At 39.9% G+C, this 23488-nt stretch overlaps 1 protein-coding gene across 6 annotated transcripts in view; it reads left to right on the top strand.

The window, feature by feature from the left end:
• Positions 1-23488, top strand: part of DNAJC6 (DnaJ heat shock protein family (Hsp40) member C6) — a 138866-nt gene that overhangs the window by 77939 nt on the left and 37439 nt on the right. For all 6 annotated transcript variants that reach the window (XM_025427990.3, XM_025427989.3, XM_049110340.1 and 3 more), the window contains 3 exons: positions 18074-18224; positions 19511-19560; positions 19676-19824. In XM_025427990.3, the coding sequence (XP_025283775.3) occupies positions 18074-18224; positions 19511-19560; positions 19676-19824 (350 nt within the window). The remainder of the gene's footprint in view (positions 1-18073; positions 18225-19510; positions 19561-19675; positions 19825-23488) is intronic.

Genomic DNA, 23488 nt, shown 5'->3' with positions numbered 1-23488 from the left:
AGCACAGCTGAGCTTTGGCTTCTCTCCTCTGTCAAAGTCTCAGAAGGCAGTTTTCCTTTATTTGTGCCTTTCTAGTGCCTGATCTTTCTCAGTTTTTCCCTTCTGAATGTCTGTTCTTAAAAGATACCCTTAGATCACACCAGAGGAGACACCAGGCCAGGATCTGGCTTCTCTATTCTCCAGCAGTTCTTTCTGGCTTAACCATTATCCTTTGTGTCCTAAGCTTTTAACAAACACATAGGAGGTAACCAAATGTCATGAGAAGAACATGAGCTTTTGAGGACGACAGACCTGAGAAAAGTCTCGGCTGTGTAACTGTATTTGTGTCTTTGGTCTGCTCATGTGTAAAAGGGGGATAATAAAGCTTATCTGGAAACATAATTGTGAGGATTAAGTGAGATAATGGGTATGATGCTTGGGGTACCACTTGCCAGCAGTCAGAAGGTGATTCATTAATAAGTGTTAGCTACAGCCATTACCTTGCAGCACTTCAAAGCGATTGCAGTAAGTTTAAGAATGAAGTGGGGCTCCTGATTTCTTGACAGCTCTATTTCAGTTCAATTCAGTATCCTGTTTTGCAGTGTTTGTCCTGCTAGGTGTCCTGCTGGGTGCATGATATGGATATAAATTAAACATGGTCTCTGTCTCACTAAGCTCATCTTGGTGATTCTCAAATTAATTTGTCTTGTTGCAGCTTCAACAAAAGCATTCCCCTCCCCCTTCCAGTAATTCTAAATAAATGTCTGCTCCTTTGAAGGAGTGGTTAGTTTGACCTTCAAAACCTTTGGGGACTTGCAGATTACTCCACTTCCTAGTCTCACCTTCTACTCTCTTAATACACTCTCTACATCTTCCCAGTTCCCTGAGGAAACAGCATATCCTGGTTCCAGCACATACCACAGTTTGTACATCAGACACATTAGTCACCGTCTCAGAGACCCCTCCTTCTCTTCCATAAGGGACTAATTCCTATCTCTCAGTAGTGGGTGAGGATTCATGCCTGTAAGTCTTTGTCCCAAGAGCAGATGGACTCACATAGACCAGACTGGAGGAAAGAGAAGAGACATACAAGAATCTGTATCTGCCAAGTTGCCAAGCAGAGACAGAAGCTACCTTGAACTCAGGAAGTCCCTAGGTATAAAGTGACATGTCTGTGCTATTTGTGGTGCCATTTCTGCAGCCTGCAGTAGAGAAGCCACATGGCTCTCTCCTGTCTCCCTTCCCCCTCTAGGCTCCTTATAGTTGTGGGTGATGGCAAAGATGGGATGATGATGATAATGGTGCTTCTTATTGAGCGCTTTATATATATATGAATATATATGTATATATTCATATGTGTGTGTATATAATGATTAAAATTATTATCTCAAAATTGAGATCCACAGAGAATACACAGCATCCTTGAGCATGTAGAAAACAGGGAAGGTGGTAGAAATGATTGCAATGATTGCAATGACTCCTCCAAATTTGACTTCAGATTTCTGATAGGTAACTAGTTTGCCAGGAAAATAATTATCTATCTGTCTTCTAAGAAACTCCAATGTTTGGCTTAGTTGTCACTACTGTAGTTCAGTTATCTTCCTGTGGATGAAGAAACAGTTCTCAGAAAATTTAACCCAGCTGCTAGTGCTATGCCCAGAATTCAGTTAAGTCCATAATTTCCAATTAATGGGCCTTCATGCCAAGATTGGGTCATATCACTAATTTTGCTTTTATTTTAGAATTTCCACTGTCATGATTTATAGGGAAGCTCAGCCAGTCTTGTCAGGATTATTGGAGCATAATTAAGCCAGGAAGACAGCCAGAACAGCTATTTAATAGTTAACATAGGAGCCAGGGAGGGATCCCCTTCCTTTCCTTAGTAAGCCTGCCTCAGGCATCTTGGGGCCACATGTAAGAATTTCCAACTGAGGACCATTTCCTGGAAGTCTGATCTCTGCTTAATTCAAATTCCCATATGGTAAATCTCCAGATAAGGGAAAGATTTCACTAATCCAGTTGGTGATCCATTGTGAGCAGTGTTACAGTTAATTTAGTGCCACCACATATACCCCACCTTAAGTTACCATTTACTAAATTGTCAGTGTACTAGACAGTAGGCTTTTACAGATGATGGATTTAATCTCTGTGATGGTTCTATGAATAAGGAATCATAGGCTTTTCCTTTGTCTAAAGTTTATACAGATAGTAAGTGGCCTTTCCACTGAGTTGATGGAAGAACTTGGCAGTTCCTAGATGTAGACCATTCCTAAGTGCGTGTTTCTTTCTCTTTCTCATGGTCATTTGCCTGATAGGATCTCCTCCACTTTGCCCTAGGGTAATAAGAAGATAGGCGTCCATGGGAAAATACTACCTATGATAGCCTTGCAGCTGACAGATGGTTTTCTGCATTATCTCATTTAAACCTTATATATTGAAGGAAGATATTATCTGCCCCCATTTTACAGATGAGGAAATGGGGGCTTAGATTAATTAACCTGCCCATTGTTGCACAGGAAATAAGGTCAGTGTCATAAATCTGCTTATTTGCAAAGCTTAGGTCCTTTCCATCACATTATTTGTACCAAATGCTTCTTCCCTTTTCCTGGTTCTCTAGGAGTGCTTATTGTTGAGTTAATGCTCTTTGGGATAAGTAGAACCTAGAGGGCCAATTTTTGGAAAGCAGGGGATCCACAGAGAGGTTAGGAACCAACCTACTATTAATAGATAAGGGTGTGCCTGGAGAGTTAGCCCATGTCCGCTGTGTGCCAAGCCCAGACCCACAGTCTCTTAAGTCTGGCCAAGCACTGAAGCCAACCCCTGTCAGTCTTTGATTGAATCTTCACAGTGTTTGTTTTTTTCCACATGAGAAGATAATGGTCAGACCTTTATGAGAATGTCTCCACAAGCCACCTCAATGCCAGAAGCTTTGTCCTTGAGAGGAAACAGAAGAGTTGCAGGTTTTCTTTGCACTCAGGTAGCAGATATTCCTCCCAATGCTTGCTGTGGTTTGGTTTGGTTTCGTTGACTTTTTTTTTCTTTGTTTTGTTTTGGTCTTTTGTTTGTCCCACAGTTCACCTTCAGAATGTTTCTGCATTTCCTGTTGAGTTAGCGTTTAGATGTGTCCTCGCTCCAAGTTCACTCAGTGTCATTAAGCATCTTTATGCTTGGCATGACCTAACTAGAGGTTCCTGCTAACACATTTATATGAGAATTAGGTGCCAAAAGTACTGCTTTGAAATTTCCTTCGGGTGCCCTCAGACGAAATACTGGCTTTTGAAATATGTCCTAAAAGATGTGCAGTCTCTGGGGAATTCCACTTGTCTGAGGCAGTATTCATCTGCTCTGGGAACAGCTTCTTGGCAATCTGCTGATAACCTTTTTTAATCATTTGTTATGTAAGTGTGAGGACCAGTTTCCCAAGCAGCTGTACAGAGAGCAGATAAAAGTTCTTACTCTTTAGCTTGACCTTCAAGCCTTCTGGAATCTGAGGACCCCCCACATTCCTAGTCTTGCCTCCCTCCCCGTCTATACAGCCTCCACATGCTCCCAATCTCCCTATAGGATCTCCTTGTTCCTGGACTTGCCTCAGACACATTACTCACCATCTCACAGTGCCCCTTGCTTCCTCATCTTTTTAGTGGAGGCTGGAATACCCGTGTCTCAGTGCTTTCAGTGAGGTCCCCAGGGCTGTTATAACTCATGCCCAGTTATGATCCTTTCCCTTTAAAAAAAAGATTATTGATTTACTTCAGAGAGAGAGAGAGAGAGAGAGAGAGAGAACATGAGTTGGGGGTGGGGTGAGAGAGAGGAAGAGAGAGAATCCTCAAGCAGACTCCCTACTAAGTGCAGAGCCTGATGCAGGGCTGGATCCCAAGACCCCGAGATCACAATCTGAGCCAAAATCCAGAGTCAGCTGCTTAACTGACTGAGCCACCCAGGTGGCCAGTCGTCTTCCTTTTTATCTGTGTCCCTTCAGCCCATTTCCACCCAAACTGCAAATCACATACCAGCTCTTCATTAAAGCCTTATTCCTTACTACTTCCGGTGACCTGTATCCCTCTCTTCAAACTGGACATAAGCACTTCTGAACTCCTGTCCACTTTAGATGTACATATAAATAGCATTTGGTAAGTCTGAACAAAAGAAAAGCAGTTAATAATTATGGTACATCTCTATGAGAGATATTAGAGAAAACTCGTTAATTACTTAGAAGACTATTTTTCAGGATTAAGTGGAAAAAATGGAAGGTCCTAAACTGCATATAGTGTGATCTGACTTCTGTGTACATGTACACAGAACACACAATATGTTTGTGTGCATGTACATAAAAATGCAGAACGAAAAATGCTAGGATACACGGTTCTCCAAAATGTTAACAGTGGTTGCTATTGTTTGTTTGTTTTAAAGCTTTTATTTATTTATTTATTTGAGAGAGAGAAAGAGACAGAGTGAGGGAGCGAGGCCAAGCAGGGGAGGGGCAGAAGGAGAGGGAGAAGCAGATTTCCCGCTGAGCATGGAGCCCTACAACACCGGGCTCCATCCCAGAACCCTGAGGTCATGACCCAAAACCAAGAGTCAGTTGTACTTCCAGCTCTAAAATACCAGGATGCTTTATTGCATATATCAGTTGATCCCTCCCTACAGCTCTGTGATACACGGTTATACGAAGAGTTCTCACTCTGACTTGTCCTGAGTGACTGAGCAGGGTTCGCTGCTTCTTAACACAGCATTGCACTTTAGCAGAGAATGACCGTGGCATGGTAGACAGGCCTATGAGACCACGCATAGTATTTTGTGGTGATTCCTATGTTTGTCTATCTTTTCCCAACTAGTCTGGGCTCTATTCAAGTGTATGGCAATAAAGACATTAGTTTTGGAGTTAAAGGTGTGTGCATGTGTGCACATACACTTCCACACACATATACATCAAAACTTATCAAGTGTTTGCATTTTAAATGTGTGAAGTTTATTGTATTTCAACTTTATAAATGTCAATAAAGCTGTTTTTTAAAAAAGTTGATCATAATAGTGGGGAAAATAATTTTATCTTCTGATACATCTATTTGAGGCATGGAAACACATTACTAATATCCCATCGAGTATTGAAATGTTAGGAGTCTGAGTTGCTTCCTTTCATGGACCAAGCAAGACTTCCACCTCTTGACTGTGTATCTGACTGTGTCTCATGAAATGAAAACAGATAGACATTTGTATGTCCTCACTAGATAACCCTGTGTGAATGAATCTGTCTCTTATCTGAAAAATAAGAGGGAAAGTATCATTCAGTACTGTGTGGGATAGTGTGTGTTTTGAGTGCAGTGTTTAGCATGTAGGAAGACTCCCTTATGTGGCATCCATATATGTTTGTGTGGTATGTAGTATATACACATCGACCCTGATTTTGTAAACAACACATAATATACATCCGTGGTAGTTGCTGTTCTTCTTGAGAGCAATGATTGGATCTAGGAAATCTGATGGAGTAGCAGCTCCAAAATCTCTGTGTAGGAGGAGTTAAGAGGAGGCAGTCTCACAGGAAGAAAAGGGGTTGAGAAGCTCCTCTTAGAGCTGCATTTGGACAACAAACACAGTGCTTTTTTTCAAATTCTACATGTATCTGGGGTTTATTTGGGAGGACTAGAGTTCTATCAGCCACCTTTTGAGGCTTCAATTGTCTTCCCTCTTTCTAAGAAAAAGAACCAAAATGTTGTAAAGAAGACTTTTGCTTGATTTTTTTCTTTGCAGTATTTTTAAGCAGGTCCTTTGCTATCTCTGTCCTCCATCACAGACAGGGTCAGGTAACAGTTGAGGATGTTTTCTCTGTTTCAGGCAACAAGGGAATTAAGAGAAATATCATAGTCCATTTAATGCAATTTAAGCCCTGACCTTTTGGTTAGAGAAGGGAGAAAAAAATTGATAGCCTCTTGCTTCCTGGAGTTGAGAGGCTATGTTGTAGGCAGAACCCTTTCTATTTCTTCGGAATTCTCTTGGGTGTTCTGATCTTGCCAAGTAGGTTTGATCATTGCTATTTCATAATGGTGAAGCTCTTTAGTTGACTCAAGTGTTGGAAAGTAAAGATCTTTCACATAAAAAAAAAAAAAGGTCTTTCATGTAGATCTGTTTTTCTGGCACACTGTAATCACTTGAAATATTTGCAAATAATAATCAAATTAAGCAATATCCATGTATCCATTGTTTCATATGAGAGTTTATAGAATAGAATTTGGATGACAACTGTAGCCCTATCCCAGGGACCCATGAAAGAATAATATATGTCACATTGATTCAGCTGGAATTTCCCTAGCATTGACCTCTGCCTTACTTTTATTCTTCACAGAGTCAATTTTGGTCTCACTGTAGTCTTCACTTGGATTCCGTTTCTCATTCTTTCTCCTCTCGTTATTCTTTTCTTTATATCTTGGATTTTTTCAGGAAAGAGTAGCCAATGATGGTTACTTACTTGGCTCCCCTTACCTATCTAGAGATAGAAATTTCTCCTTGGCTTTTTGGTAAAGTGTTAGTCTTCTATACAATAAAACTATTGTTGAGTTTCATGAAATCCCCATCTCTCAGGAAAGCATGCCAGTGGGTGCTAGAAGATACTGTGCTACAGTTAGAAATTCAGAGAGGTGTGAGGAGACAGTAAAAGTATCTGGCTATATTTGCTGCCTACATTTAGGCAAAGACCAAGTCACTGACAAGTTGATGTGTTTGGTCTTCCTTGCCATCCCTTCCCTCTTCTCTCTGATTCCTGTATTCTATCTATGACAGCCCAGTTTCACATACATTTATTGAGTGCTTACTGTGTACCAGATATTTTGGTAAGATTTTAGGGGGCTATGAAGAAGTGAAATATTATCCCTGTTACTAAAGACCCAGAATCACTTGGGATTGAGTGTGATGGGTCAGACCCACTTATAAATAATTCTCAGACTGCTCCAAATCCTATGATGGGGATGCAAAGTGAGGTGGGAGCATGGGGCTGTGAGAGATGAAGTTCTTATAAAAGAAGGCAGGATAAGAGGTGGTTAATAAGGGCAGAGGCTTTGGATCCAGCCAAACTGGGGTCCCATCTCATTCTGCCACAACTGTTACTAAACTTCACCAGAGCTTCCTTTTCCTCAGTGGGCCTCCCACCTTCCACTATGCTTAGTGTGAGGATCTAACTCAGTAGTTTATAGAAACTGCTCAGCAGAGTGCCTAGTCTAGCGTATGTGTTTAATAGGCAACCTTAAAAACAATTCTAGTATTGTAACATACAGAGTTATATTAGTTTCAAGTGTACATTATAGTGGTTCAGTAATTCTATACATTACTTAGTGCTCATCATAGTAAGTGTACTCTTAATCCCCCTCACCTATTTTACCCATCGTGCCAGTTACCTTCCTTCTGAGAACCATCAATTTGTCCTCTATAGTTAAGAGTCTGTTTTTTGGTTTGTCTCTTTTGTTCTTTGTTCATTTGATTTGTTTCTTAAATTCCACATATGAATGAAATCATATGGTATTTGTCTTTCTCTGATATATTTCACCGAGCATTGTACCCTCTAGATCCACGCATGTCGTTGCAAGTGACAAGATTTCATTCTTTTTACGGCTCAGTAATATTCCATTGTATGTATATACCACATCTTCTTTATCTGTTCACCTATTGATGGACACTTGGGCTGCTTCCATAATTTGGCTGTTGTAAATGATGCCACAATAAACACGGGGTGTGTATACATATACATACATATATATGTATTCAAATTCGTGTTTTCATATTCTTTGGGAAAGCAATGGAATTATTGGATCATTTGGTAATTCTATTTTTAATTCTTTGAGGAACCTCTATACTGTTTTCCATTGTGACTGCACCAGTTTGCATTCCCACCAACAGTGCATGAGGATTTTTTTTTCTAATAGATGGCCTTTTAAAAATGATGATAGTGGGGTGCCTGGGTGGCTCAGTTGCTTATGTGTCTGCCTTTGGCTCAGGCCATGATCCCCAGGCCTTGAGATAGAGCCTTATGTTGGGCTCTCTGCTCAATGGAGAGCCTGCTTCTCCCTCTCTGTCTGCCCTCCCCTCACCTGCTCGTGCTCTCTCTCTTGCTCATTCCGTCTCTGTCTCAAATAAATAAATAAGACCTTAAAAAGTGATGATAGTGTCAAAGAGTTTTATAACTTTGGTGGAGGAGGGACTTAGGGAATCATCTAATTCATTCCCCAGGTTTTATATTCTCTGAGACCACGAGTCTGTGATTCTCCCATGGCCACATGGCTCAAGAAGTTGCTGGGGCTTTTTGCCCCACTAAAGTCCTGAGAAAAACAAACAAACAAACAAACAAACAAACAAAGTCCTGAAGAGTAGGTACAAAAATACTGAACCTAGTGATATTATGGTATCTGGAGGGATAATAAAATACTTAATAACTGGTATGACTATAAATTAATATATAAACATATATCAAATGTAAAGTATAGTCCCCTTTTATTCTTTAAACAAATATACATATGTACATATAACTGCTTAACAGGTGATAATATTTATAGCACAAACTATCATTCTAATTTTCACTTTTGTGTTGATTTTGGACATTCTTTACAATGTTCTTGTCACTAGCTAAATGTTCACCGTTTCTGAGCCGTGGTTTGACATAGGGAATGGCAACAGATCCTTCCAGCAACTTCCCAATTAAATTGATTGTAATGAGCCCTAGTTCTTTATTCCAGCCAAAGAAGGGCTGAGCATACTGTTGTTTTGTCAGAGCTGTGTTGCAGGTGGAACCAGTGCTTCCTACGTGGTTTGGGCCCTCAGAGCCTGAATCACTGGCACCACCTGCTCTGTGGCCTGTGCCTGCACTGCTGAGCTCCTCTGGAACTGCTGGTGGGTGCTGCAAACCCAGCCTCTACCCCCCTGGTCTGTTGAGTGGCTTCCAGATTTATCCATGTCTAGAAAGGCTGCAGCGCAATGGCTTGTAGTTTTACAAGTAACTTGTAGTTTTATGACTGACTTGTAGTTTTAATAGCTCATACTATGTGCCAAATAGTATAGAAGTATTGCAATATTTCAAAAACCAGACCGCTGAATCTGTGTGAACCTAGGTATTAGTCGTGCAAGTAGCACATAATAGTTTCCCATACCAGGCACCAGATCACTTCAAGATGAGAAGAAACCCCAGAATATAAAGAAGTTCACCTCTGTTTAACATTCAGGACTCTTTCCTACTGAAAGGGAAAAGTTTATATGTGCTGTAGCTGAAGCTCCAGAAAGAGGCTTTGTCCTTGTTGTCCCATCTGGCTTCATCAACCCTGAAACTGAGCAGCATAGCCTGTTTTTGCTGAGGCTTTGTAATTTTGCTGGAGACAGCCTTTTTTCATAGCTTCAGTCTTTCTATTCCCCAGAGCCACCTGGTACCTATCATTTATTAAGTGCATGCAACACACCAAGTATTATGCTAAGGGATTACAGAGTTTTCTTGCATGATCCTCACCAGAATACAATGTGATATTCTATTAATACTTCCATTTTACAGATAAGGAAGTCAAGACTCTGATTAGGTACTTAACTTTTGGCTGCTCATCCAGTGGTAGCAGAAATTGAATCCAAACCAGTTATAGCTGCTTAAAGCCTATGTTTGACTATAGTGGTTTTGTCCTATTCCTAGCCTCTTGTTGGCCTATTTATGTTTGTTTTATTTAGTTTTTTTCTTAATGTTATTTATTTTTGCTATGAAATTGTTATTTCTACTTGGATCCTCCAGTATTTTGTAGCAGACAATCCAATGACTCATTTACATGAGAGCTGAATTTCTAAGAAACTAAAAAATTCCTGATTGTTTTGGAAAATCTCACTATTTGGGGTACCTGGGTGGCTCAGTGGTTGAGCATCTACCTTTGGCTTAGGTTGTGATCCCAGGGTCCTGGGCTTGAGTACCACATTGGGCTCCCCGCAGGGAGCCTGCTTCTCCCTATGTGTCTGCCTCTCTCTCTCTCTCTGTGTCTCTCATGAATTAATAAATAAAATCTTTTAAAAAAAGAGAAAAAAGAAAATCTCACTACTTAAAAATCATATTGGGGACACCTGGCTGACTCACGCAGGAGAGCATACAGTTCCTGATCTCAGGGTCATGAGTTTGAGCCCCATGCTGGGTGTAGAGATTAAATAAATAAACTTGGGCAGTCCCGGTGGCGCAGCGGTTTAGCACCGCCTGCAGCCCGGGGTGTGATCCTGGAGACCTGGGATCGAGTCCTGCGTCGGGCTCCCTGTGTGGCGCCTGCTTCTCCCTCTGCCTGTGTCTGTGCCTCTCTCTCTCTGTGTGTCTCTATGAATAAATAAATAAACTTAAAACAAATCATGTTGACATATATGGCCTCACTTGATCCTTTTGACATCAAAATACATGTAGGAACGTTTTTGTTTTCAATTTGTTCCCATTTACAGAGGGAGAAGAGGTCTGAGAGGAAGATGATATCATGTTTGAGGACACAGAGTTTTTAGGTAGAAAAATGAGGTCTCCAGTCAAGAACTCTCTCCCCAATGTTCTTCTCTTTTTTCCAAGCTGTCCTGAACTAGAGTGTATGAGGAATGAGATATAAGCAGCCTTTGATTCTGGAAGCCAAGACAGTGGGCTTTTTCATGGTCAATCTTGTTATTATGCCCATGGGATCCATTTCTTTAATTTGGGAAGCCAAGAGCCGGAAAGTCAGCTGTAAACAAGAAGGATGAATCTTTCTGTGGAGATGACACTGGTTCTGTGCTTTTTGCTGGGTGTTGTGGAGAAGGAATAGTATTTTCATAAGACAGGAGTCAATAGTACATCTCTGCAAGCTCCCAAGTTTGTAGAAGGCAGGAAAGGACATGTATAGTGTTATGACTCTTAGATAACTATGGAAAAATATGCTCCATTGGTGAAAAGGAACACAAATATGAGCAGATTATTATGCCAGTATTCAGGTTATTAGTCACTCTTCAAACAGACTGATTCTGAACCTACAGAATGATACCTCATAGTGACTAGACCTGAATGACAAAGATGTTCCAGAAACAGAAAAGGTAATGCTCTGTAGAAGAGTCTTTGTGGAGGTTCAGAGAACCCACTGTAGAAAGCTGATGTCCCAAGAATTTCAATTTTGCCAAGTGTCCTTTGCCATTCTTTTCTTGTCCTGATGTACTAGCTTAGCTTGAGTATTCAGACTAGAGCTGAGACAGTCACAACCGTGATGAAGCAGGGTCTCAGGTCTTAGATTACTTAGAGTACTACAAGATATTCATGACAAGTTCCCATCCTACTAGGAGATAAGGCTCTGTATAGGGCTACTCCAGTGCTTGTAGGCAGCGTTTGCCTCCATCTTACACGCTGGGCCTAGAAACCCTTCTGTGGCTGTGAACTCCAATGAATTGTGCACAGAGGAAGGAGGTCTCTCCAAGCCTCTGAGAACCACATATTGAACCTTAACAGCATAGCACTTGGCTGTTGTCTTTATCCTACATAACTTGTTTTTTTTTTTTTTTTGTAGAACTTACAAATTTACAAATTGTAAATTATAGAAAATTTAGAAATTATAGTTTAACAACAAAAAAAAAATCACTTTTTCTCTCTCTTCAATTGCTGTAACTATTTTTGAAGGTGTAGCAGCTAAGAGCCTAGACTGTGGAGCAGTCTGCCTGGGTATGAATTCTGACTTACTGACTTTGGGATCTAGGGTGGGTCACTGATGTGTCTTTGCTTCAGTTTCCTCATGTGGACAAATAGGACAGCAATGAATAGTATCTCCTTCACAGGGTGGTTGTGAAGATTTATTACTACATGTAAAGAATTTAGACTAGTACCTGGTACAGAGTAGGCATTCAGTAAGTTTGACTTGTTATTTTTATTTTATGTTTAGTAAATTGTCTTAATTCTTTCTCAAAATGCAAATAATTTTCTTTTGCAAAAATGAGATTGTAATTATGTGTTTTGTATCCTGCTTATCTTCCACGTAATTCTTTATCATGAGCATCTGTACTCTACTACAAACTGGTTTTAATAGCTGATTATGTGGCGTTGTTAGAGGTACTCAACCCTTCCCTTACTGTGGAGAAATACATTGATAATCTTTTGCCATTGTAAACAATACCTCAGTGAACATGTGGCTTGCTAAATCTTTGCATACTATCCTTTTGTTTTGATGACAGTACTTTATCAGGGAGCATCTTTTTTTAGGGGTCACCAAGCAAAATTATATGCAGCCTAGGGTATCATGGACACATATATTGTATGAGCAGTAGGAGCATACATGGAGAATGACTGAAGTGCATCATGGTCAGGCCTTTGTCAACATTTTCCTTCCTCTTTCATAGTACTTCTCATAGCATCTTGCTAATGGCTTACAAATCAGTAAGATGTTAATGAAAAGTAGCCACGCCCACTTTTCCTATTACATTAAGGCAGTTAAGACCAGCCTTAACATTTGTGCTAGTCTTCTTAAAAGCATATTCAATGCCAAATAGCTATCAAATAACCTCAAATCTTTTTTGGAATAAAGTGTGATATAAATACAGAGCAAATAGCTAACTCAGTCCAGTGCACAGCAGAGATTTTTTCCCAGAAGATACCAACATTGTGTTGCTCTGTGAGAACCAGTAAGGTTCCTCATGTGACTTCTCATGACTTGGAAGGGATGGGAGGCTGTGCCTTATCTCCTAAATTAGGAATTCCAGGAAAATTGTGTTTACATCCTTAGAAATGACACAGGGGCAGGGTGCAGTTCTCTAGTGCTTGTCTTTGGTGGGCTAAGATTTTTTAAATGATAAAACAAGACCTACTTGGAGCCTTAGAGGCACAGACCTGGATCTTTGTCTTTGGATCGTACTCTCATATTCTATCAACTCTGACCTCCCCACTCCCACCTTCTAAGACCCACCAATCCCTGAGGACCCTTTAGTAAACTCAGGGTATATTGCCACTAGTTGCCATTTAGTTAAAGCATTTAGAAATATTTCAGAGGTGGCAAGGTTTGGATTCCTAAGAATGCAAATCTTTTCAACCAACTAGTGCAGGGATTACAAAACTTTTTTGTAGAAGGCCAGCTATGAAATACTTTCAGACTTTGTGGGCCATCGGCTCAACTACTCAACTACTCAACTACTCAACTCTGCCATCATAGCATGGAAACAGTCATAGACAATGTGTAAAGAAATGAGTGTGGTTGTATTCTAATAAAACTTTACAGATAGACATTGAAATTTGACCTTCAAATCATATTCACCTCATTAAACATTTTCTTCTTTTGACTTTTTTTTTTTCAGTCATTTAAAATGTAAAACCCATCCTTACTTTACAGACTGTACAAAAATAGGCAGTAGACTAGATTTGGCCTGTGGGCTGTAGTTTGTCAGCCCCTGACCTATAATAGCCATTATTTTTCTCCTATGTATTACTTTCTGACTGCACCATTTCCCTCTGTGCTGTGTCATTTTTTGAAGCCTCTCGGCCCTTTCTCTCCACTAGGACTCACATATCCTTTGGCAAATCTCTGCTTCTGGCCTTCATGTAGCTCATCAGGGAAGGCCAGAATACCTAACCTAAAAGAACCAGTAGGGCAAATTCAGATAATATATCTCCTCTCTTTTTTGTGTCCTGGCTAGTTTGACATATAATAATATGGGCTATGAAGGGTACAAATAGACCCTGACAATTGGTTCTGATTTCTGTAGGGCTCCAAGGTTCTAATGAACAGTGCATGCAGCCTTAGAGATGGTGAGAGTCTGGTTTTTAGATAATCAGGGTATTTATATACTCTTAATAGGCTGCTACCATGCAATTCTGCTCCAGCACAAAATCGAGAGTCACAAAGAGGCCTGAATAATCAGTTTGGTGTCATCTCTTAGAAGAGTGGTATAAACAAGGGCTTTGGGGCTGGAGAGGAAACTTGGGATGGAAATGGGGGAATTATAAAGATTTTATACTACCCTATCCTCAATATATTTAAAATGAAACGCGATACAGATTTTTATGTGAGGATGCATTTAGAGGGAAATAATATGCCCTGTGTCATAGGGAAACAGACCCGAAAGGACATTCTCAGATCTGTGGTTCTAGCCCTAATCTGTGCGGCTGCCCATCAGACCAATTCCTGACATTTTATTTAAGGCTATGAAGCAGTGGGAGTGACATAGTGTATCTACCTACATAATGAGATTGGTTTGGGGGTCTGACAGATGCAGTGATTTATGGGAGTGTTTATTGTGGAAACATCTGCTGCTGAGAGTAGCCAGATGAAAGGTGTACAGGTGGGAGGTGGAGAGCAAGGAATAGGAGAGGGGTGGTTGTGCATAGGGCAGGTAAAGGTTGTCCTAAGTACAGCTGTTAGAATGGAGCTGATATGGAGCTGTAGAATAGCGACAAATGGTAGAAATAGCCTAGGACTTGTATTGTGCAGATCTGGGTTTGAATCTCTGGCTCTGCAAGTAGTTAGCTGAAATTTTAGGAGAGTTCTTCCCTTCTTTGAGCCTCCATTTCTTCATCTATAAAATGGTGATAATAAACACCCTACCTCTTTCCACCTATGTGAAATTGTACTAACATAAAAGTCCAAATGGAGTTCCTGGTACATAGGGGATCTCAGTCTGTGGTAGACATTATTCGTGTTTGTCCATGTGTTCATTCATTCGTTTACTCATCACCATTGACTGTTCTTTGCAATTTCTAATAGAGCTGTATTTTCAAACAGATGCCCAATCGTGATGTAGGCATTAATACCTCCTGTGACCAGGATGAAAGTACATAATAGTCAACATGTATTTATAGATACATATGTGAGCATCCAGATGCCACATAGGAATTTAGTGGGAACCTGAAGTCTGATATAAAGAACAACTGCCTGGCCAATAAACACAATAAAAGATATACAGATCCCTAATTGGGGAAGGCACAAAACAAGATAAAAGTGAGATATTGCTTCACACTCACCAGATTGGTAAAAAATTTAAAGTCTGACAATACCACATGTTGTATTGCACTACTAGTGGGAGTTTAAACAGATATGACTCCTTTGGGAAATGATTTGTCAATATCTAGAAACCTGAAAATGTGCATATCCTTTTTAATAACAAGTTCCATTCCTAGGTATAACCTAGGGAGAATTTCCCATATATAATCAAGGCGATGTGTTCATAACCACATCATTATAGTAAACGACCTTAGTGTCCATCAGTGGGGTAATGGATCATACTTTGAGTGAGCTAAAGGAACAAGTGGCACCATGATAGATGAATTTTAAACCATGCTAAGTGAAAAAAATAAAATTTCAGACAGAAAACCATTTATATACAGCTTTAGAACATGGAAAAACAATATTAATGTATTGTTTATGGATACCTACATATGTAATAAGTGTTTAAAGATATTATTTGGGTTGATACATATGAAAATCAGAATAGTATTAGGGAAAGAAAGAGGGATGTGATTGGAAGGGTTGCCTAGGGGACATCTGGGTGGCTCAGTGGTTGAACGTTTGCCTTTGGCTCAGGGCGTGATCCTGGGGTCCCAGGATCAAGTCCCACAGCTGGCTCCCTGCATGGAGCCTGCTTCTCCTCCCTCTGCCTCTGTCTCTGCCTCTCTTTCTGTGTCTCTCATGAATAAATAAATAAAATATTTTTTTAAAAAAATGAAGGGTTACCTAAGGCTCAAATCCCAACCCTGCCATTTAATTACTACCGATGTACCCTCACATAAGTTCCTTAAGCTTTGTGCCTCAGTTTCCTGATCTATGAAAGAGAGTAATAATAGTATCTGCTTCACAGGTATGCTTTGACAATTAAATGAGTAAATGTTGGCAAAATGCTTAGGATGATACTCAGTAGGTAGTAAGTACTATATAAGTGTTAGTAATTATAGTTATTACATAAACCTTTTTATCTTTTGTTTATTTTAAAAAATCTTAAACATTGCATTTTTTATTTATAAATATTTCAGTATTTATTCTGATAGGTGAGCACTATTGTTGAACACAACTATAATATTGTTATTACTCCTAAAAAAGTAACAATAAATCCTTAATATCAAATAGTAAGTGCTCAAATTCCAGTTGTCCCCTAAATGTGATTAATTTTTTAGTTTTGTTTGGATTAAGTTCCAAACAAGATCCACGCATTCTGCTTGGTTGACTTGTCTTTTGAGACATTTAATTTATAGATTCCTCCTCCAACTTTCCTTTTTCTCGCAATTTATTTTTTTTAGCTTCATTGAAGTATAATTGATATGCAAAAAATTACACACCTTTAATGTATACACTCTGATGACTTTAAACATGCATATACTTGTGGTACTATTACCACAACCTCCAAAAATCTCCTTGTGTTCTTTTGTAATTTTTTTTTTGAGAAGAACACTTGAGATCTATCTTCCTAACATATTTTAAAGTGCATTATAAATATTGCAATTTTTAAAAAAGAAGAGATGTCATCCTATAGTTGAAAAGTGAACAAAGATTAAAAGTATCAGTATAGAAATTTTAGGATGTGGTGTAATAATAGTTAGCTACAATCTATTGACTCCCTAGATATAGTAGATACTATACTAATAGTTTTATATGCACTCATTTAACCTTTCCCAATGAAGATGGCACTATTTTTATCCTGATTTTATAGTTAGAAAGAAAGAGGCTTATAAAGACTGTTACTTGCCAAGGTCACACAGAAGCAAGGCTGGGCCAGAACCCAGGTGAGAATGACTCATGCACTTGACTGCTAGGCTGAACAGACTACCTAGCCATTGTTTACACTAGCCTCCTATATGTAGATTTCTTCTTTCTTCCTATATCAACCTTTATAAGTGGAGTTGTGCTGTGGTAAGGAACATTCCCAAAATGGGAATAGGGGCCCTGCTAATAATAAAAGGTTATTGGTCACTCATGCTACAAATTATTCATCAAAAGTCAGCTGGGAGCTCTCTACTGCACAGCTTCTTACTCCAGGACTGAGGAGCACAGCCATGATCTCAAACCTTAACAGTTGCTAGGGCAAAGAAAGAGAGAAACAGAGACACAGAGAGGGAAAGAGAACTATAGAAGAGTTTCACACTCAGAGTTCAATGCTCTCTCCTGAAAGTGACACACAATATCTCCACTCACATATCATTACCTATCATAGACTAGAGCAATGGTTTTCAGCTGGGGGCAGTTTTGCTCCTCCCCCCAGGGGATCTGTGCCAGTGTCTAGAGACAATTTGGATTGTCACACAGGCAGCAGAAGGGTGCTATCTAGTGGCAAGGGGCCAGGGATGCTACTAAATACCCTGTAGTGCACAGGGCAGCCCCCCTCACAGCAAAGAAGTATTTGGCCCTAAATGTCAATAGTGCCAAGATTGGGAAATTTAGTTAGAGCTAACCACAAGGGGCCAGAAGATACAGTCTTGGGAATCTGTAAGGAAGGAAAAACTGGAATACTTGACAAATAACACTGATGATCACTATGCATCCTAAAAACTGTTATGAAGGCCCTGGAGAAACTATTTTCCATGATGGAAGTGAAGAATGACTTGGAGGGATAGCCATAGGATGAGTCTTCTAACATAGCCCACTCCATCTAAGGGCAGAGGAAGTCCCTGAACACACTTCTAAGAGGCTCTTCCTCTGATGTGGCACTGTCTGAAAGAAGTATAATGCAGGCCACATGTACAATTAAGATTTTTCTAGTATCCACATTAAAGAAGTAAAAAGGAGCAGGTGAAATTAATTTAAGAGTATAGTCTATTTGGTATATTCAAACTACCAGCATTTCAACATGTAATCAATGTAAAAAGTATTAACGAGAAATTTTACATTTTTATATTCTTTTTTTTGCCCCATCTTTGAAATTTGTTGTGTATTTCTTACCCATAACACATCTCAATTCAGACTAGCCACATTTCAAGGGTTCAGTGGGCACCTGTGGCTAATGGCTATAGCACTGTGAGGTTCCTGCACCTGAGACTTAGTGAATTGTTTCCCTGGGCCTCTGAGGCCCAGAGAAATTCTAAGAGTGGGCATCACTTCCAGGAGTATCTGCCCCAGTCTGTGTACGTTTTAGGGATGAAGAGAGACTGTGTAGCCTGTACATCACCTCCATTTCTGTTTTGCGTTGGCAGGTGCCTCATCTCCAGACATGGAGCCCAGCTACGGGGGAGGTCTCTTTGACATGGTGAAAGGAGGTGCAGGGCGGCTCTTCAGTAACCTGAAGGACAACTTGAAAGACACCCTCAAAGACACATCTTCCAGAGTCATACAGTCTGTTACCAGGTATGCACATTTTTTCAGCTGAGTTAATGGACCTCCATGCCCCCAGAGAATCTGGTTATCTGCCAACTGCTTTTCTGGCTCAAGGATTGACAATTGTTTGATGTAATTGCATGGAATCTGACCAACTGAGCAATGTCATTGAAGCCATAATGTTGAGGCCTTCAGAATATCAAGCACAGGCTCAGAGAACTCACTCAGCACATTTTTACATTAAAATATAGTGGTTGCCATTCTTATCTTGTGAATCCAGCATCCTGGGTTCTTGTGCGTTATCTGCCCTTGTTAACCATGTGACCTAGGCAACTTAATTGGCCTCTCTGAGCTTGACTTTTATGCTCTGATAGGATTCATGTCTCTGGTTGATTTGAGAATTAAGTGAAATAATAAGGTATGTGTGATCTGAAAAAGCAATATTCATGGATTTTAATTGAAACAATTATCTTTTCTATCTTAATAGCCCTTTGAACCTTGTTCAGTGGAAGAAATTTTCTACCACTTCCACTATGAAGATTCTTACAAGCAGGCCATATGAATTATTTTTTATTTGTATTTATTATAAAATTTCAGTGTCACCTAAAGTTACAGTATGCAGTTTTGAATCATAAATTCACATGTCAAGTCCAAAATTTCAATCAACATTTTAACCCTTGTTCAAAAGAATTTATCCCTTACCTGCAATCCCCATCTAGGGCCTGATGGGCAGAGAAACGGTGTCCCTGTTTCTCCATTATTTCCTTCCTTATTCCCTAGCTGCTCATGCTTAGAGGAGATATTCACACATAGGCACAGTGGCTGGAATAAGCTGTGTTAATGAATAAGAACCTTTTTTTTTTTTTAAAGATTTTATTTATTATTTATTCATGAGAGACACACAGTGAGAGGCAGAGACATAGGCAGAGGGAGAAGCAGGCTCCCCGCAGGGATCCCGAAGTGGGACTCGATTCCGGAACCCCGGGACCATGCCCTGAGCCAGAGGCACACACTCAACCACTGAGCCACCTAGGCATCCCTAAGCAGCATTTTCTATTCTGAGATTGATTCTGTTCATGAAGCATCATCTACAAAGGGTATTGGGGCACACATCAGTTAGAGTGGTAGATTCACACTCCTGAGAGTGTGGGTTGCTTCTCTCAATAATTGTTCTTTGTTAGAGAGAAGGTCTTGAGGGAAGTAAAAATGCCTACTGGATGGAAGTGTCCAAGTCATGATAGGCAGGTGATTGAGAGAGGGGAATCCTAACATATTTGGATCATTTTAATGAGCACCCTTTCCTGTCTTGCTTTTAGCTACACAAAGGGAGATTTAGACTTCACTTATGTAACCTCCAGAATTATTGGTAAGTTTCTCATGTTTAATAACTGCTCAATAGCTCAGCTTTCATTATTTACCAATGGCAACAGCAAACCTGTTTAACCTCTCTCTTATGATCTCTCTCTTATGATCCCTCCTAGTGATGTCCTTTCCTCTGGACAATGTTGACATAGGATTCAGGAATCAGGTTGATGATATCCGAAGCTTTTTGGATTCCAGACATCTTGACCACTACACGGTGTACAATCTGTCACCTAAGTCTTACCGAACTGCCAAGTTTCACAGCAGGGTAAGGAATTTTAGTGCTAGGATCACATGGTTTGAAGCTGTAACGGTATTTTTCCCTTTAAGAGCTGTCGTTAAAGCCTTGGTCCTCAGCCACACAAAGCTGATTAACTATATATTTTGGATGCTTCTAGCCACAAAATATTTATTAGGCTATTATGAAATATTTTGAAGATTTTCTTTGGGTGAGGACATTTGCAGGAAAGTCTGTCAACGAGATACCATATAATCTGAGATCTCAAATCACTTATGACTGGTTGCTCAGTTGTTAGGGCAATATTGCTGTGAGGCTCAGTTGGAAATTGAACTGCTATGTAGGGTGGTTGGTGACCGCTATACTACAGTGCTGATTATGCCTTTAACCTTTCCTTATTGCTACTTCAGCATCATGATGAAGCAGTGCCACTAGACCGGTACAGACAGCAGTTAATGGAAATAGCTCTCTGACATTCAGTAAAGGTGCTTCTTTCATAGGTAGAGGATACCACACAGACAGTCCCACACAGTAGGTGTGGTAATACTGTTCCTAATATTTGGAGCTTTTATACTGTCTTTTGAGATGGATGGAGATCTGGGGCACAGAAGAGTAAGGTGACTTGCCCAAGACTACCACTAGTAGGTGGTCTCAGGCTTGTGTTCTTAACCATTACTGGGCTGACAAAATTACTTGGAAAAGCTGGCATATCCTCCTAAGGAGCTTTTTGAATGAGGCAGAGAAATATTCCTAGTTTCCTGCTGGTTGAGAAGCCGTAAGTGCTGGCTTAGGTTTGAATCTGATGTGGAATTCTTGATTTACTCCCTAAATTAAGGCTTTTTCTCTCTCAAGAACAATTTCAAATATTTTGATTTAACCTTAGATATGATTGGTTTTGCAACTACATCTGAGTCTATTAATAAATAGAAAGGATTTTCTATACAATGGGCACTTTAAAAGTGAAAATTGATTTCAAATAAGCAAAATGATAGTTGGTTGTCCATGCTGTGTATCTAGGATTTCAGCTTTGATGCTGGAACACATTTTGGTCAAAATCTCTGGGTTTTGGCTTCCAGATCTATAAAAAACACAAAACTTTGGTCTATGTGTTCTCTAAGACCTCTGCCTGCCTTAATGTTCAATAAGATAAGGGAGAGTTTTGCTAAGGACTTTCTTTTCTCTGAGTGTTCCTGGAATCAGCAAGAGGAAACCCAATGGTTCTCAAATTTAGTGAGCAAGAAAAGCACCTGGAGTGCTGGTCAAATACCTAGGCCCAGAATTTCTGATTCAGCAGGACAGGAGAGTGGTAGGAATCTGTGCTGCTAACAACTTTCTGGGTGCTACTCTGGCTGTTGCCCTGGGGACCACTCTTGAGAAGCACTGATAAAACCATTCTGTAGCAGTTTGGTCTAAATTGCCATCCTGTAATGGAGATTTTAAATGCAGCTCTTTTAAATTCCCTATAATTAACTGCCTTTCCAACTCTTATTCCATCTATTACCTAATTCAGAGCAAGTGAATTAACATCAAACAAAAATGTGAGTAGATACTCTATTTCTAACTTGGATACAAATCTTTTGAATTGATTTTTCTTGTTTGGCAACTCAGTGTCATCATTTTCATAACTGAAGGACTCTGGAACATTCTCCACAATATTTCATAGAAATTTTATTAGATCTTGAAAGCCCTGTCATAGTCTGGAAAAATTTCACTCTGAAAGTAAAGAAAGATATATCATTATAGAAGCATTCATACACATGAGGATATCTCTTTGTGTAGTATTTGTAAAAGCAATCTCTATAAAGGTACTTAAAGAAAGGCATCTATTAATGTAACTACATGTTTTGTGACCAGTCTTAATAGTGTTACAGCAAGACCAGGACTTACATATTGAACATCTGTCCTGGGCTACTCTTGTTTGCCCGAGAAGAGCAGGAGGTATGTTTATTTTATTTGCCACCTAGAACAGTGCCTGGCATGGCTAGTACATGTTTTGCAGAAGAAAGAATATGCCAAGAATTGTTACTTATATAGATCAAAAATACATTTTTGGTTCTTGTTCTCAAGACACTTAAGCCTAGCTGGAAAGAGAAGCCAAAACATACTAAAGACAAATGCAAATAATATTTACAATCCCTACTGAGGGAGTTTAGGGAAAGGAGACAGCCGTGAGAGCTAGACTTTGAAGCATGAGTAAGTCTTGCTTACTTATGAGTGTAAGTGAAAGGAAGGGGGTTATTTCCTCTCTGTGCAGATTGTAGAAGGTATCTTACAGAGCTCTTCATGATTGGGACTCTGTCTGCCTCTCCAACTTCATTTTTCACTGTTCTCCACTGCCTAAAAAAACCCATGCTCAAACCAGGGGAGACACATACTGTATCTTTGCATGAGTTGCTCCTCTCCCTAAGAGGCTCCCATGTCATACCTCCCCATCGCCTCTAATAGCTTAACTTTGCTAAGGAGAGGATTTGAGTATGCTACCCCACAGGCTTTTCCAGTTGTTTTCTTCTAAAACCCAGGCCTGCAACATATCTTCAGCCTGTCCCAGACAGTCCCAGAACTTGGCAAAATGAAACTGGACCCATTGACCTAACTAGCTTTCAGCTGTCGGTTCCATTTTAGCAAGATAGCCCTGAAACCTTAGTATTTTTGTCTTAGCTCTGTTTCCGATTTGGCTACATCTCTTTTCAAACCCCAGTCCTTTCTCACCCCAGCACATATACCACAAATTGATTTGCATTGCATTGTTGCATTACTTAGGAAAGTTTTTTTGGTTCTTATCTTCCAGTGCACAAGGGCTAGAACTATTTCTCCATCCTTCTGGGACAGTGGAGTGCTGGGTCTGCAATTAAATTTTATTCTATTTTTTTTTTAATTTTTTATTTATTTATGATAGTCACAGAGAGAGAGAGAAGCAGAGACAAAGGCAGAGGGAGAAGCAGGCTCCATGCACCAAGAGCCCGATGTGGGATTTGATCCCGGGTCTCCAGGATCACGCCCTGGGCCAAAGGCAGGCGCTAACCCGCTGCGCCACCCAGGGATCCCAAATTTTATTCTAATAAATAGAGAGGGCATGGGGTGCCTGGCTGGCTCAGTCAGTAGAGCATGCAACTCTTGATCTCAGGGTTGTAAGTTTAAGTCCCATGTTGGGTGTAAGGGATTATTTAAAAATAAAATCTTCTTAAAAAAAATTAAAAAGAATTAATGTAGATGGCAGAGTCTTCCATAAATACCAATGTTGGAAAAGACCAAACATGAGACTGGTTTTATTTAGAGACTCACAGGGGTCTAGCTCTGTGTATATCTGAACTGAGTCACTTGACATTTTTATTATGTGATGTGTGTTTGGGGATATGCGTGGTAGTGGCAGAAACAGGCTGTTTCCAGGAAGATTTCACTTTGCTGAGGGGAGTCATTCTGTATTGTGATTAGCTTTTATGCTTGGAAGCCACATGGTTTGATAGGAATCATATAAAATAATCAAATAGCAGTTTCCTTAGTATGTGCATGTGTAGCAGAATGTTAGAATAGGACTCATAGTTAGTCTCCATTTTAACAGAGGTCCCAACTCAAAACAGTACTTGGCAGATTGCCCCGCTTTCAAAGTGAGGTGCTAAAATACCTCTTCAGAACTATACCAGAGGTATTTAACATCAGTTTTCTTACTAGTCTTAGCCAGTTTCCACCTTGAGGA

The sequence above is a fragment of the Canis lupus genome, chromosome 5 (assembly GCF_003254725.2).
Source record: "Canis lupus dingo isolate Sandy chromosome 5, ASM325472v2, whole genome shotgun sequence".
Lineage (NCBI taxonomy): Eukaryota > Metazoa > Chordata > Mammalia > Carnivora > Canidae > Canis > Canis lupus.
The sequence above is the reverse complement of the archived record's forward strand: the minus strand, read 5'-3'. Positions and strand labels throughout refer to the sequence as shown.